This window comes from Arachis duranensis, chromosome 10 (assembly GCF_000817695.3).
Source record: "Arachis duranensis cultivar V14167 chromosome 10, aradu.V14167.gnm2.J7QH, whole genome shotgun sequence".
Classification (NCBI taxonomy): Eukaryota; Viridiplantae; Streptophyta; class Magnoliopsida; order Fabales; family Fabaceae; genus Arachis; species Arachis duranensis.
This window is the reverse complement of record NC_029781.3, coordinates 98,043,985-98,061,473: the sequence shown is the minus strand read 5'-3', so window position 1 is coordinate 98,061,473 and position 17,489 is coordinate 98,043,985. Positions and strand designations below refer to the sequence as shown.

At 34.4% G+C, this 17,489-nt stretch overlaps 2 protein-coding genes and 1 pseudogene across 2 annotated transcripts; 1 reads left to right on the top strand and 2 right to left on the bottom strand.

Moving 5' to 3' along the window:
- Nucleotides 1-343: 343 nt before the first annotated feature.
- On the bottom strand, nt 344-2,020 carry LOC107471258 (UDP-glycosyltransferase 73C6-like). Its single transcript, XM_016090711.3, has one exon. It carries the CDS (start codon nt 1,893-1,895, stop codon nt 423-425), a length of 1,473 nt encoding a protein of 490 aa, XP_015946197.1. The 5' UTR covers nt 1,896-2,020; the 3' UTR covers nt 344-422.
- Nucleotides 2,021-3,968: 1,948 nt separating this feature from the next.
- LOC107471250 (putative disease resistance RPP13-like protein 1) lies at nt 3,969-8,302 on the top strand (annotated as a pseudogene).
- Nucleotides 8,303-8,645: 343 nt separating this feature from the next.
- LOC107471157 (mitochondrial phosphate carrier protein 2, mitochondrial) lies at nt 8,646-12,876 on the bottom strand. Its single transcript, XM_016090598.3, has 6 exons — nt 12,482-12,876; nt 11,395-11,756; nt 11,061-11,104; nt 10,198-10,412; nt 9,961-10,085; nt 8,646-8,993 (listed from the first exon to the last, which is right to left on the bottom strand). Exons 1-6 carry the CDS (start codon nt 12,752-12,754, stop codon nt 8,903-8,905), a joined length of 1,110 nt encoding a protein of 369 aa, XP_015946084.1. The 5' UTR covers nt 12,755-12,876; the 3' UTR covers nt 8,646-8,902.
- Nucleotides 12,877-17,489: the final 4,613 nt, after the last annotated feature.

Below are 17,489 nucleotides of genomic sequence, written 5' to 3'. Positions count from 1 at the left end.
CATGTATATAGGATTATTTGTACAAGTATTAAGATAATTATTAAATTTTATTAAAAATATAAGCCATAAAAAAATAAAAATATTCTTACTACTATTTTCTCTCTTAAGTAATTCAATAATCTTCTAACTTTCTTCTTTTATTTAATAATAAAAGGCATAATAAATAAAATTTAATTAATGACTTTTTGAAATAGTAAATGACACATAATTTACAGCAAAAATAAAAATGAAAAAAACACTTGATATACTGGAGGAAACTTTTTTTTCTTACATAAATTTGCTAATACCAGTACTAATTGATGACATGCTTTACAAAAAAAAAAATCTGATTGGAGCCTCCATATTGATTTTTACTCCGTATAATAGCACTATGGAACCAAATAATCATGATTTTGTGCCATTAGTTTTTGACAATTAGATTATCATATACCTCCCATGCTTTTATGCAAAATATCTTGGATAAACATAGTCAAGTTACTATGAGAAGATCCACCTTCTGCTACAGAAATTTTAGCCATTTTCGCTAACTTTCTAACCCTTTTCCTTCTCTCTTCACATTCACCATTATTCTCATCCATTAACTTTTCTAGTCCTATTTTAATATCTTCTTTCTTAACCAATACACCAATCTCCTCTTCCTTCCCCCACACCATAGGATTTCTCACACCAACCATCACTCCAATTTTTAGTACTTTGACAACTAGTTTTTCATTCAGAAACTGGTCTGCAAATAACGGCCACGTCAGCATTGGCACACCGGCGCATATAGCTTCTACGTTAGAGTTCCAGCCACAGTGTGTCAAGAACCCTCCAATTGAAGGATGTGATAGTATTAGCAGCTGAGGAGCCCATCCTCGAATTATAAGGCTCTGATCTTTGATTCTTTCTTCAAACCCATCTTCCTTAATCCACTTTTCTAGCCTTTTTAATTGACTCCCTTCCCTTATGACCCAAATGAAAGGTCTCTTTGATTCTTCTAAGGCTAAACCAATCTGAATCAACTGAGTTGCAGTTAGATTACATAAACTTCCAAGACATACATAAATTACACTCTTAGGCTTTTGAGAATCAAGCCATTTTTGGTGCATCCACTCTTCAGTTGAAACCTTGTTGCCTCTTTGAGCCTTCTCCAACTGATCCTTGTTGCTTAGTGACACCGGACCGATGCACCACACTTTATCCTTTCTAACCTTCTTGAACATTCTTTCATACTCAGGCTCCAATTCTTGGAAGGAATTCATGATTATTCCATAAGTGTCTGCTTCGGCCGCATATACCTCTTGGTAAAACTTGTTCCAGTTCTCGTCCGATGGACCTGGTACCTGCGCTTTGGTGACTTCAATTTTGTCCGGTAAACCTGGCAAAACAAAGTACTCTGTTTCATCCTTTATGCTGTCCCACACATTACTGATGCGCAAAGCATCGTTACACATGAGAAAGAAGCAACTCATTCCAACAAAAGAAATCCTTGGAACGTTGAATTTGTTAGCAATGTGGATTGTGTACGGTAGACTCATATCGGAGACTATGCAGCTTGGTGGCGGCAACAACTCTTCAAAGATTCTTTCCACGGGTTCCCTTAGAAGGCTTATTGCATTGAAAAAACTCGTGGCATTGCCAAGTGAATGAAGCATGTCAAGATTCTCACACCCTTCTGGCAAACTCGCCTCTTGATAGGGAAACTGAAGCTGAATTAGTCGAATTTGGTAACCCAAATCGACGAAACGAGCAAAGGTTGATGCCAATCTTGCTGCGTTTTGGGGGGTCGTGATTACCGTGACAATAACATTTGTGCGCTGAAGCAATAACTTTGCTATGTCCATCATTGGAATCATGTGGCCTTGAGCCATGAATGGGAACATAACGAAATGGAGCTGTGGTGTTTGGGAAGCCATTCTTGTTTCTTAGGATATGGTAATTTGGATTTAGTGCACTCAATAATTTGACTTAGACTTGATATTTATAAACTACATTCCTTTCTTGGTGATGTAAGTGCCTGCACTCGCCAGCTATATATGATTGTATAACTTCTTTTTCTATTTTTTCCCCTTGCATCATTAATCTTCTGCTGATTTTTAAGTAAAGAATTCTAGGTAGTCAATATTTTTTTTCTCTTTTTTTTTTGTCTTATTTTTGAATTAATGCTAGCCAATTCTTTCTTTTTTTTCACCCAAAATGTTAGTTTCTTACATTTTTGAGAAAGTATTTTGATGAGTGATTGATCTTAATATGTACTTTAAAAAATGAATACATTTTTATATAAACTCTATAAACTAAAAAAAAAGAGAAATATCATTTAAATATTTCTCAAAAAATTTCATTTTCTTAGTTTTATATTGAAAGAAGATAAACTATTGGACACTTAAAAAAATATTTCCTTCTAAAAGTATAAGGTTTATATAACCAAGAGTGTTAAGGGACTAGCAAATTTTATAATTTATAACTATCAATTAGTTATTATTAGTGTTTTTAATGGTATATATTTTTCTTATATCTAATGATGTAGAATTACTTATTTTTCTTTTGCTGGTTAAGTGTTGGCCAAATTTTAATAAAAATACTGACTCCTAAACTTTCTTTTATATAATAGTACAAGTGTATTGTAGTAATCGTTTCATTTCTATACGTCTCTTAGCAACAACATACATCATTTGTCTTCTTAAGAAATTATTTGTACATTTCAATTTGTCTCTATGTATAGATTCATTTCTCTTACCGTCTTTTAAACACTTGGTGAAATGCCGCAAATCTTCATCTACATGAGAGTATGTATTATGTAAATCCCATTAATTTGTTAGCTCCTATTATTAGTACTTCGATTGATTATATTGGTACTTATTATTTATTAACCAACAACCTAACACATGTTTTCTTTATTCATTATGAATAAGCACAAATAACTAATTTTTTATTAGTTAATGTCAGTTTAATTTTTTATAAAAAAATATTTTTTCAATCTTTATTCTTTAGAAAATTTAAAATTTAGAATCAAAATTTAAGATTTAAAATTTATAATTTATTATAAAAGTCATTTTAAAAAGTTAGTTAATATTAATCGAAAAAAGTTGATTTTCTAATTGAATTTAAATGACACATTGCTAAAGAGATCATTATCACCCACCGTCGTACAGGAATAATATAGCTTGCATTTGACAAATTTGTATTTTCCAACTTGAATGGGATCAAAGTTCAAACGGGTGGAATTAAGAAATATCTAGAATAACAATTTATCTTCGAAAGTTTGATTTTAGACTAATTAATTTTTGAAAAAAAATATTAATTAAATAATTTATAATAATAAACACGGACTTTTATTAATGGATATTGCGAAATAAATCGAAAATACTCGTATATTTTATTATCTACAATAGTACATGTCTTGTTGTTATTACATGAGTACAGAAATAATGTAGTTTTAGATACTAAAATATGTATGATATTTTGAGTTTTTATATAACTTTTATTAACTATTTTTTAGATATTACGAATCATATCAAAACAAGTAAAATTTTGCTTCAAAAATTATTGTCTACATAACAAAAGAATTATTTTTAATCTGCATATATATATAATTTCTATTTAAGGATAGTTTTGTAAGATGCAAAAAGTGCACCTTATTTTTGTTTTATAAGAGAGAAATGTGTATGTTTTGTAAATTGAGAAAAAGTGATGTTTTTAGACATTTCATAAAAAAGGAAGTGTCATTTTTCTCTTAAAAATACAAAGTATATACACTTTTAATTTGTTGAAATAAATATCTTTTATTTTCAATAATCAGAATTATGTACCAGAAGATAATAATAATAATAATAATAATAATAATAACAATAATAATAATAATAATAATACAGATTAGTTTATTGATTTTTTTGTTAAGGTCGATGTTGACTTTGACTTTAAGTTTCGAGTTACTTCTCATCAACAAGAAGCAGGATCTGGATATGAAGGAAATGAAATATCTTAGTTGAGAGAAGCTCTGCTGCTAATTGCTTCTAATCATTTGGTTTCTGACTAAATTTTATTTCTAAGGTAAGAATTCAGCTCTCTCTCTTTCTCTCTTCTTTAATTAGTGAGGTCCAAAATTAGAGGGAGACTGTAATAACATCTGCTGATATAATCAATAAACCACATTTTGTTCCTTATGGCTCTCTATTTTATCCTATTCATTTGTTCTAAATTGTTACTAATTACTTAAGAATAATCATCATTAATGGATAAAAGTATAATTGTAAATCCATCAAATACTAAGAAACTTGTTTGTGAGAAATTTGTGTGCTATTAATCCTTACTTACACACTACTTCTCTTGTAATCATCATTAACTGTAGGGTCTTATTTAAACCAAAGAAAATATGGCTGCTGCTATTGTGGGAGGGGCATTACTCTCTGCTTCTGTTCAGGTGGTGTTGGATAAGATCATTTCCAATGAGTTCTTGGACTTCTTTAGGAGAAGGAAGCTTAATGTTTCACTTCTTGGAAAGATGAAGATGACATTGCTGAGTGTTCAAGCTGTTCTAAATGATGCCGAAGAGAAGCAGATCACAAATCCTGCTGTCAAGGAATGGCTGAATGAGCTCACACAAGCTGTCTTTGATGCTGAAGATTTGTTGGATGAAATCAACACTGAGGCTCTTGGATGCAAAGTGAAAGCCAGGTATCAAAGTCCATCGTGCAGTGCCAAGGTGCGAAACGTCTTTTCCTCTCGTTTCGGACGATCATATGGTATGATCAATTCTAAAATGCAGACATTATTTGAAAGACTAGAGCACTTTGCACAGCAAATACACATTCTTCAACTGAAAGAAGGTGTTTCCAACAGTGTTTGGCAAGGGACGCCCACAAGTTCTGTGGTCGACGAATCTGTCATTTATGGAAGAGATGATGAGAGAAAGAAACTTAGAGAGTATTTTCTCTCAGAAGATGTTGGTGCTAGTGGCAATAAAATAGGAGTGATTTCAATTGTTGGCATGGGAGGGATTGGTAAAACCACCCTTGCTAAACTCCTATACAATGATAATGAAGTTAAAGACAAGTTTGATTTAAAAGCATGGGCATGTGTTTCAAAGGATTTTGATCTTTTCAGGGTCACTAAGACTGTGCTTGAATCGGTTACCTCAAAAACAACAAATACTGATAACTTGAATACTCTGCAAGTGGAATTGCAGCAAAGGTTGTGGAGAAAAAGATTTTTGCTAGTGTTGGACGACATTCGCGGCACAAGCTATGTTGATTGGGCCAATCTAAAGGATATGTTTAATGCTGGAGAAATGGGAAGTACAATCATTGTCACAACACGAGATGAAAACGTTGCGAAAGCTATGCAAACCTTTCCTATCTTCCATTTGACATCTCTTGATAGTGAAGATTGCTGGTCTTTACTTGCTGAACACGCATTTGGAGCAAATAATTCCAGTGAAAGGTCCAACCTAGAAGGAATTGGAAGAGAAATTGTGAAAAAATGTGATGGTTTGCCTTTAGCTGCAGTTGCATTGGGGGGTCTTCTTCGCACCAAATTGTCGAAAAATGATTGGAATAAGGTACTTAGAAGTAACATTTGGGATCTGCCAAATTTGAATGTGCAACCTGCTCTGCTACTAAGCTATCATTTCCTTCCGGCTCCTTTGAAACGTTGCTTTGCTTATTGTTCAATTTTTCCAAAGAACTCAGCCTTAGAAAAAGAGATGGTAGTTCGGCTATGGATCGCAGAAGGCTTAGTACATGTGTCAAAAAGTAAGAAAATCCTGGAAGAAGTTGGTGATGAGTACTTTGATGAACTAGTATCAAGGTCACTAATTCGTCGACGGTCCATGGATGGGAAAAGCTTCGAAATGCATGACCTCATCAATGATTTAGCTGCAATGGTTTCATCTGCTTATTGTATCAGGTATGAGGATCAAAAGGCACTTGAAAATCCGAAAAAAGTTCGACATTTGTCATACAACAGAAGTTGGTATGACTATTTCAATAAATTTAATTCCTTTTATGGTTTAGAAGGCCTGCGCACCTTCCTTCCCTTACCATTGAATGGATGGTCATTTGACTATTACCTATCAAACAAGGTAATATATGACTTGTTGCCCAAGTTAAAACAGTTGCGGGTATTGTCTTTGTCACACTACAAGAATGTCTCTGAGTTACCAGACTCCATTGGAGGTTAAAAACATTTGCGGCATCTAGATCTCTCTGGCACTAACATTAAAAGGTTGCCTTCTGTGGTTTGCAAGCTCTACAATCTACAGACCTTGCTCTTGTCTGATTGTAAGTTTCTCACTGAATTACCTGAGGAGATAGGAATGTTGGTGAATCTTCGCCACCTCGACATTAGTGGAACTCAATTGCAGGAGATACCTGCACAAATAGCAAGACTAGAAAATCTCCAAACTTTATCTGGGTTTGTTGTTAGCAGACAGCAAAATGGATTGAAGGTGGGAGAATTGCAAAAATTTCCCAATTTGCAGGGGAAGCTCTGCATTTCAAAGCTACAAAACATTGTTGACACCTGTGATGCTTCACAAGCCAATATGAAGAAGAAAGAACAAATTGAAGATCTATCATTAGAGTGGGATAGCTGCACTGCTCAAGAGTCCCAACATCTTGTATTGGAGCACTTGCAACCTTCAACAAACTTGAAGAAACTAACCATCAAATTCTATGGTGGAACCTGGTTTCCCAACTGGTTAGGTAATTCCTCATTTGCAAACATGGTGTATTTGTGCATCCGAAGTTGTCACTATTGTTCATTACTACCACCTGTTGGACAGCTTCAAAATCTTAAAGAACTCATCATATTTGATATTATCTCAGTGAAGACTATTGGTCCTGAATTTTATGGATGTTGTTCTCCTTCATTTCAACCATTTCCCTCCTTGGAGACACTGAGTTTCGGAGAGATGCCGGCGTGGGAGGAATGGAACTTCATGGGCGGTATAGCTACACATTTCCCTCGTCTTTCTCATCTGTCTCTAAGCGATTGTCCGAAACTCAAAGGAAATTTACCCAGCAACCTTCCTTCCTTGACTAAACTTCATTTATCCAGTTGTTCTCTACTTGAAGTAGATAACAGAAACATTATCAATGCATCAAATCTATTCAGTGAATTAATGCTTGGTCTTAATTCTCTTGAACAATTACATATCGAAGGCATTCCTTCTCGGACCGCCTTCCCTAGAGATGGTCTGCCAGAAACGTCAAGAGTTCTGTTCCTCAAAAATTGTGAGAACTTTGAATTTCCAAATCATGAATCCCTGCATAGTTACACGGCACTTGAATCTTTGACAATATGGAATAGTTGTTGCTCACTGACATCATTTCCCTTAGGCTCTCTCCCTGTGCTCAAGTGGCTCTACTTTATAGAATGTAAGAATCTGAAATCATTTTCAATTTCAGAAGAAGAAGATGCACCCCAGTGTCTCACATTTCTTCAAGGTTTCTACATTCTAGAATGTCCTGAACTTGAATCATTTCCTCATCTTGGATTGCCAACTCCTAAGCTCAGACGCTTTTGGGTGTCATATTGCAACAAGCTTAATTCACTAGCAGAGCCGATTAATGCTCTTGTTGGCCTTCAAGAATTGACAGTTCTTAACCTCCCAAATATGCAATTTTTTGCAAATGAAGGTCTTCCAATCAGTTTACGAACACTTCGAATCGGCAATCTTGGAGGGAATTTCTCAAATGCAGATATCATTAAATGGGGCCTTGACCATCTTACTTGCCTTTCAGAGTTAGAAATTGAAGGTGGTTATCTGGTTAACATGCTAATGAAGATGGAAGTGCCACTATTACCCTCTACTCTTATCTCCCTACACATCTATCATCTTGATGGTACAAGACATTTGGATGGGAAATGGCTTCAGAATCTGACTTCTCTTGAATGTCTTAAGATCTCATCTTGTGATAGCTTGGAGTCATTGCCACAAGAAGGATTGCCTTCATCTCTTTCAGTATTGACTATAGGGAGTTGTCCATTGTTAGAAGCGAGTTGTCGGAGTAATGGGGAGAAAGAGTGGCCTAAAGTTGCTCACATTCCTTGCATTATTATGGATAAGAAGGTCATCATTTGAGTGTCTAGGTGAGCCATTGAGTCATATCCTTATAACACCATTCACTCTTGAATTTTACTTGTTTCATAGGTTGTAGCAAAATATTTGTGAACCTTGCTTGTGGAGTTGGGGGAACCTTGCTGGAACTTGAAGCAGAGGATAATATTCTCCATCGGATGTTGGTGTGTGCGTACCATTTTTGGTTTGGAAATATACAAACTAAATATTCTAAAAATATTATTATAGTTGTTAGTAGTTGGGAATTAAGTTAGTAATGGCCAGTAGATAGAATATTTATAAAATTAGTTGATAATATTCCTATAAATATGGTGACTCTTGTATCATGTAACATAAGTCACTCTCTTTTTATTAAGTATGTATTTTCATTTTTATTTTTTTATAAATTAAGTGTGTTTCCTGATTTCAAAATGTTATTATTTAATTTTTATTTTTCATGTCTTTTATTATTAAATAGAAAAAATTAAACGATTAAAGAATTAATAAAAAGATCAGAGAGAATAACACTAGATATATATTTTTTATTGCTTATATTTTTATTAAAATTTAATAATTATCTTAATATTTGTACAAAACTAAAAGAAAATACTATGAAATAAAGAAAGTATACAAAATAGTTAATGAACAGTTATGAATTATGAATAAAATTTAGGAGGTAACTAATGATATTATTGGCTCAGAAATTGGGAGTTCCCCTCTTTTCTTTCTTTATTCCGAAGCTTGGACACCTCCATTCTTTTTCTTGAAATGAATAAAATCACTTATCTTTGAAAGAAAAAAAAACTAATGCTCCTAACAAATCCAACAATAATTATTGATTTTTAATTTTTATAATGTTTGCAATCAAGCAACTTCTATAGTGTTTTCCCTCTGAGATGTAGAATCGGAAGCAAGAGTAGTAGTAGTGGCAGGAGCAGCACCACCGGTAGTTGGCCTATAAATATTAAAAAAAAAATCGTTAGATCATACAAATGCAGAACATGATATATCAAATTATTTTCTATATGCAATTTATTTATTGAACTCTTTTAAAATAAAATAACAGAGAATATCAATATAAAAAGACAATAAAAACAGTCAATATGGATTTAGATGTATAACTATTAAATATTGGATGTGCAATTTTTTTTCCACTATTCTTATTGTTTCATAGCAAGATTGTGTATGATATAGCTTTTTACACATAAAAATATTAACCTTTTCTTATAAAAAACTAGTATAGATTACTATTGATATGTCAATGTTTTGTGAAATTTTGTAATAACATTTTCAATAAAGTATAATAAATGAAAGAATATTATTGTATATTAGCATAATAATATAATTAGTTGTCAAAATAATTTATAAAATATTAAGAATTTGTTTGAAAAAGTTCAGAAGTTATTTTATTTAACTTTTAAATTATGAAAAATCATAATATTATTATTTGGTATATTTTTTAAAATTAATTTGTGACTTTTCAAAAAATTACTTAAAATATTTATGAAATTAAAAAAAGTAACTTTTCAATTTTTCTTTTTTGTAATTAAAAATTAAATATAAAATAATTTATTTATAAATTATTTTTAATATAAACTCTTATACTTTACGCTCTTTTTTCAAGATCTTATTGATGTTTTTTTATCCAAATTGGTTAAAAGTGTGCATCATTTTATTTGTTAGACGTAAAAAATGAACTAAATTAATTCTTTTTAATTAGACGATGATGTATCATAAAATAATTTATATTATATATTATCATCTAATTAATAAAATGATTTATCTAACTTGTAGTTGTATTTTTAAAAACTATCTTACTTCAAAAATCAAATTCAATCATTTTAACTATTAATTCAATTAACAATATATAACACATTTTTTTGGGGGTATTGCAACGGAAACTCAATTATATTTATACTTACAGGCCAACAGCAACTTTGAATGAATCATAAATGAGCCATTGAGATCCTGTGAGTGTTCCAATCATAAATATACGAAGAGGCAGACCACGGGTTGCTAGTCCCCATAATCCAAGCCTATTAACAGCCTGCAACAAATTAATAAACAAACTTGTCAATATTTCACATGACACCATATTTTTCATTCATAGAAAACAATTGAATTGAATACTATATATATGTTAGTGTTACTCTACTTACATCAGCAACAGTTGCCCCTTTAGAATTGTTGAGGAAAGAGACAAGGTTGTCAGCAGGATGAGAGACAAGAGCACATAATATTCCAGCTATGTATCCACCTGCAAAGCTCACACCAAGTTGCACCATTTTACTGCTTTCTTCCTTTGTTGTGGGAATCATATGCTTATATATCATCTCCACTGTGTTCTCGTATGAAGCAAACTTCATCATTGTATCTGCAATTATTACAAATTTAATTATCTTATTATGCTCCAGTTACTCAATGTAACTACAGGCAACTTGAGTTAGTTGAATGGTCAGTTCACTCGTCAACCTAAACAAGTGTTGGGTCAATTACTTCTATCCCCTTTATTACCACTTATAAGAGAACTAGAATACACACAAAACTTTTGTCATAGGAGATGTGGTTCTGTCCTTATTTGTAAGTTACAAGGTATGTTATTATTTATGATGAAATTGCTACTATGTACTATAACTTGCATGCGATTATTAACAGAGTATTGGATCATGATTTCAGACACCAATGAGTAAAGGAGTTTGTAAGAGAGATGATCCAGGAGGGAATGCAGAAATGATGACTGAATTAACCATTTTCATACTTCATTACTTGATTACTGGTATCTAACTATTAATGGGAGACTTGAAAGTATAGTTGTGTATGGATTGGATTGTATGAAATTCAAACCCAACCAAATTCAAACCAATTTGTGGTTTAAGAACCAAATTGGAACTGCTCTTTTTAAGTAAAACCGGTTTAAAAATCGAAAAAATAAAACCTGGTACCGGATTTTGTTGAACATAGCAGGAAATGTGAAAACTTGAGAGATCAAAAAATAAAAAAAGAACAAGAACCACCAACTTACATGGAATCTGCCGTCCCCACAGAGGTACAAGTCCCTTGTACAGCCTGAAACAACACCATATAGCAAGTATCTAACATGAGAAACATTGTGTTCATTCGTCCATTATCCAACATTAATATAAGAGCTTTACTTTTTAAGTATTAACAAGCAAAAATCTTTATTAAGTACTTTGTTTAAAATACTTAACATAATACGTATCAACATCTTAGTTATCATCTTCACGCGAAAACACTTTATATGGTAAATGATACGATGCAATGTTTCAATAAAAATGAGTTTGTGTAACATTTCTTGTAATCAAAGCAATCAATATTTGTGAAAATTACAAGCATACCCTGAGACTCCTTCCGCTCTGACCAACTTAGGCAGGCCATCGGAGAGTCCTCTGGCGAAGCCAGGCTGAGTCTGAACTCGAACCTTGACGGCCTCAAACGGACAGAGTGCAAGGCCAGCAATGGACTCGGAAGACGCCGAACCGGCAAGGTAGATGAGGGTCTTATACTTAGTTGCAAACTCAGGGCCAGCAAGATCAGAATAGTATTTCTTGAAGTACTCATAGAGTCCATATTTGAAGGCACCTTGGGCATGGTATCCAAGAAGGGTAGGTGCCCATCCCCTGAAAAATCCCCTAAGCCCTTGTTCCCTATACAAAACTCCGAATCCAGAAGAGATGCTCTTGTACTTAGCAGGGTCAATCTGAAATTATAATAATTTTCAAAGCCAACTATACATTAGTTAAATTAAAACTTAAGAATATATATAAAAAAATATGCACTAAAAATAAAACAAATAAAAATGTTCCACTCATTTTTTATATTTAGTCACTACTCATGTGAAGATATCTTTATACAAATAAAATAAGAAAAAATCATTATATGATAATTTAATTAAAATTAAAGCGCAGTGAAAAGGAGACTAATGAAAACAAAGATCACATTATTGATTGAAAAATAAAACAAAATATTATTTACACACTAAAATCAACTATCATATATTTGTATATAAATATATGTGTAGTTTAATTTAATTTAAATGTATATTTTATATTTTAGTATGTATTTTAAAAAAATTTTAGGAATCAGTAATTTTTAGTATTTTTTACCATTATTTGATCAATACAAATACTAAATTATTTTTAATAAATAAATTTTATTAAGTATGCAAACAATGAAAAATATAAATACAAATTGTATTGATTCATGTGTTATAAGCAAATTCTGATAAATATAAGTACAAACTATATATTTTATGTGTATAAAATTTTGTAAATATAGATACAAATTATTATTAATCAAATAATAAAAAATAATAATATTTACTAATAATGTATCATTAATAATGCATTTTATACTGATTTTAATAACTAATTTAGACATTTAGTTTACAATAATCTAACATAGTTAAAAATAAAAATATCTGACCTGCATGTTACATTTGACAAGGTCAAGAGGCGTAACAGCCGTGTGAGTGAGGCCACAGCAGAGGGCTCCCCCGACGGTGCAAGCAGCATAATACGCCGGCGAGAACATCTCAATTCGTCTTCCGGAAGGTTCCTTCGGAGAACGAATCATAAAGTTCTGACCTGAAGAACCTGATGACAAAGACGACAAAGAAGAGGAAGAGGAGGAGTAGAGGAAGCTGGGGATCAGAGAAGAAGAAGAATGGCTGCTTCTGTCTGAAACCGAGACAGCCATTGATGCAATAGTAGAGAGATCGATTCAACAATTAATTTGAGGAAAATATTATGGAAAGGGCCACTTTCTTCTTTAATTTTTAATTTCTCCTGTTTCCTTGGAATAGATTCAATGCTTTTCTACATGCAACTACATACTGCCTCTTATTTATACTAAGAAAAAGTGCGACAGAATGTTTCATGTGTGAAATAAACTAGTCTATAACCGTGTTTGGCACGGTTCAATTGAGTTTTTTTTTTTTTATTTCCCTTCGCTAAATTACGTACATTGAACAAACTTATGTAGAATAAAGGAGTAGTACCCAGGATGGTTCTCTTACATTGAACCAAATTCTTAATGCACGCAACATTTGAATTCTCAACAAATTATTTTATTAAACAAATCATTCTGATTTATAGTACAATAATTAATCACAATTAAGTAAAAACTACTTTTAAAAAAAAAGGAGAGAAATAATATTTGTATACTCAATTTGCAATTACTAATTATATTGAGATATTCACTCATTTTTATTTTCTCTTTTTATATTTAAGTTGATATTTTAATAAATAGAAAATAATTCTATGCGTATAGATATAGATAAATATAGTTAATTAGATAGTAATAAAAAATGGAGTGTAAACGGAAATACTCTTTTAAATTAAAGTGGTTCTATATATACCGTTGAAACTTCAAAGGTTCCTTGGAGTAATGGAATCTTCGTCTCCATGTGGAGTAATGGTTCAATTGTGGAGGCATTCGTATTCCAGTATGTCACGAGATAGAAACGTCAATTGATGAAATATGATATCTTTAGTAATTAATAAATATATGACCCAAGTCAGATCTTTGAAAGATCAAATAGAATACTTATTATGCAAAGATAACATGCAGGGACGGATTTACTAAGGAAGTTGTGGGTAAGTGCTTCCATTACCATTTGAAAAATTTGTAAACAGTATATAAAGATAATATTTTTTTGTCCCTACTAAATGATTAAATTTAGTTTTACTAAATTAAATTATTATAAAATTAGTTAAGATTCAAAAAAATATTATTTATTTATTGATATTTTTAAAAAATTAATTTTAATTTTGTTTGTCTGTATTAATTAAAAAAAATTAGCTATAAATATTATAAAAAATCTATAATATTCTAAATTATATGTTATTATTTAAATTACTATTTTAGTATTTTTAATTTGTTAGTTAGATAATTTAAAGATTAATCAAATTTTACAATAACAAAATATAATTATAAAAGTTATTATCGTATTATGTTTATAGTTTGTCAACTTTGTTAAGTGTACACAAAGAATTAGCACCGATCATTCATATATTAAAATATAAAATAAATATTAAATATAACATAAATATATTGTTATTAATTTTGTGACTAATTTTTAGTGTACACACAATATTTTTTATATTTTATTTTCACTGTCAAAATTTTCTAAATCCGTCATACTTGGGCTTATTATTTTTTTTACGCCCATATTATGCCAAAAATATTCCAATTCGATAAATCTAATAGCTTAGAAATCTCAAATAGAGAGAGCGCCTGATGAGAAAGAGAGAGATGCAAAAAGAAATATAGGTTTATTACGATCCAACCCTCAAGGTTGGACTTTGGCCAACTTATCAACATTTCTCCCAAGGACATACTAGCTCATAAAAGGCGAAATTGAGATCATATTCAGGTAAGATTCTGTAAATATTTAGCATAGATTTATATATTTTAGTCTCTCAAATTCATCTTTAAAATACTATAAATAAAGAGTTTATACATATTTAAAGTATATTATCTAACTGTTCCGGCCCAACCTATTACCGAGTCAGGTCCGGGTACCGAGGCAACGATCTGAGGGGTCCTCCAACCCGCAAATATCCTCTTTTTTCCTCCTGGTCACAGCACCTGGACAGCTGGAAGGAAACTTTCAGAAAAGAGGGTCTGCTCATGTGGGACCCACTCGAGCACAAACTATATAAGGGGAGGGCCCTACCCCTCCCCAGAGGTATGTCACCTACCCTAACCCTAATAGCCGCTTTCGTATGGACACTGACTTCTTGGGGGGTGTCCACAATCTTGCCGTCCTAAACCATTTTGAAAGCACCAATCAAGGAAGTATCAAGATCAGGAGATAGGACAACAACCTGGGCTTTGATCCCGTCCTCGGTAGCCTTGACGACTTTCTTGGCATCCCTTACAAGGTCTTTATTCTTCTTCTTCAGAGAAGCGACCTCTTGCTGAGCAACCTGGGCCGACCTCTCGACCTCGCTGTGCTTCTCCTCCAACTCTTTTAATTTTTTTTCTCCAGCTCTTTAACTTTGGCCTTAGCAAAAACGGCTTGTCCCCGAGCAGTGTTCAATTCATTAGAGACAGTGAGGTCGCGCTCTACCAACCTGTTGATCTCGGAAGCGTCTTCCTCCGCTCTCTTCTCTTCATCGGTGAGTTGGGTTTTCAACTCAGCGATGTCCTTCTGAGAAGCGCGAAGTTTTCCCTCTAGAGCCTGACACTGAGCCAGAACGGGCTCCACCTTTCGGGCAATGGCTGCGGTTCGGAGGAGACTACGATAAGTCCACTTCGCCTGAGCGGCGAGGTCCTCCTCCTGAAAGAATTCCTCAGTCCCCGGGAGGAGATGGGAATCAATAAAATGGCTGGCATCAAAGCTCCTCTCCATCACTGTCAAGGTCTTTCTGACAGGACCTTTTCGTTTCTTGGGGTTGGAAACGATGGTCAAGTTAGGCTCAGCCTCAAAACCAATCCCCTACTCTTGGATTGGCTCTTCCACAACACCCCTCGGAGGATGATCGGGTTGGGCGCTACCAGAAGGCTGGGAATCACCTTGATCCTCAGCTGCAATTCGACCACTACCCTCGCCGATGACATTGGGAGCCGGGACCTCTGGATAGGTCGCTGAGGAGTCGTTGTCATCGCTCTCGTCAAGAAAGTGGGCCATCAGCTCCGCCATGGTAGTCTTCCCGTCAGCCATAGAAACTACAAGAAAAACGCAAGTAAAAAAGTCAGGAACCAAGTTTTTAATGAGAAACTCCCAAGGAAACAAAAAGGAAAGATTAATCAGAAGAATGGGGGAATAACCTACCGATATGGGCTCAATTAATTTCCCGATCACCCAGTAATAAATGGGGATTAAGTTTCAAGGGCCAAAGATCGCCAATAAGATGTCGGCAATCCGGTGGTCCTCCTCGTGTAATCCATCATAAGTCACCTTTATTAAGTAGTCTGAGCCAGCCTCAAAGATCCAATAGGTGGGGATCCGCCTCTCTCCTTCCAGGGTCAGCCAGAACTGATGGTAACCCTAAACTGGCCTGACCTTAAAGAATGTGCTTTTGAAGCCGTGGAATAAGTCCTCAAAAAGCCCAAAGATCCTCGCCGCGCCTTTCTTCGTTCTACCCTCACAGGAAGGGTTTGTTAAAAAAGAAGAGATAGAAAAATACGTTCACAGAGACCGGGAGCTCCAGATATTCGCACACCAACTCAAAGCAGCGGGTCGTGGCCCAACTGTTAGGGTAGAGTTGCGAAGGAGCAACATCGCAGATTCGCAGTGACTTAACAAAGATATCACAAAGGGAGAACAGAGAAGTCGGATGCCCAGGGTAGTAAACAATGTTTTATAGACCCACAACCAATCGACTACCCGGGGGGTCGCCATGTTCTTATGACAAACATGCTCCCGATCGCTAGGAACGTAGACCTAGTAGTTTGCCTCCTCCAAACCTCCCCACACAAGGAACCGGAATCTTGAAATGCTTGGAGCTCCTCTTTGGTTATCCTAGACTACGTATCCTTCACATCCGAGGTTACCCAAGCGTAAAAATCAATGACTTTCGGCGCCGGTGGTTGAGCCATAGCTATAGTGGGAACACCACTCAAGTCAAACCGGGAGGTCGTAAACTCGGAGGATAAATAAAAATGGAGCTCCAACTAATCACGCTGCTAATCCATGATGCTTACGCTAATCTAAAGCCTAGATTCAAGAAACAAACACCTAAATGGTACCCCCTAGCAACTATGTAACGTAGGCTACGTCAATTCAAGCATACATGAACCAAAAATAACACGCGTTGATCGACAAAAATAACTAAAGCAACAATCACAGAATTGTAAAATAGCAAAGGGAGCATGAAACACTTACTAGGAAAATATGCAGGAAATAGGAAGGAAGCAAATAAAGAAGAGGGCACAGAGTCCCGCAGAGAGTTATTCAGAGAACAAAATAGTAAATAGAAGCAAATGTGGTGATGAATGAGAAATGAAGAATAAAGGAAGTTTTGGAGAGAGGCAGAATGGTAACCGCCAGAGAGGGAGCGCGAAAAGACAGGGGCATAATAGTATTTTTTCTTGAGTTTTCAAATCAATCATAATGAGCATTAAATGCTCAGTGCAAAGTTTGAAGCGACGCACCAAGCAACGAGTAGGGGCAATACACGCGCACGGGGTCGCGGTCTCCATTGACGGATTCCTGCCTTAAAGAGAGCTCGACCATGGAAGAAGCGAGTGGCACGAACGCGCCAATCACCGTCTAGCTTCGTGATTGGCATGTTGGGGCATTGTTCCAGCCGGACCCATTAGTGAGTCAGGTCCGAGTACCGAGGCAACGACCCGACGGGTCCTCCAACCCGCAAACCCCTTCTTTTCTCCTCCTGGTCATAGCACCTGAACAGCTGGAAGGAAGCTTCCAGGAAAGAACGTCTGCTCATGTGGGACCCACTCGAGCACATACTATATAAGGGAG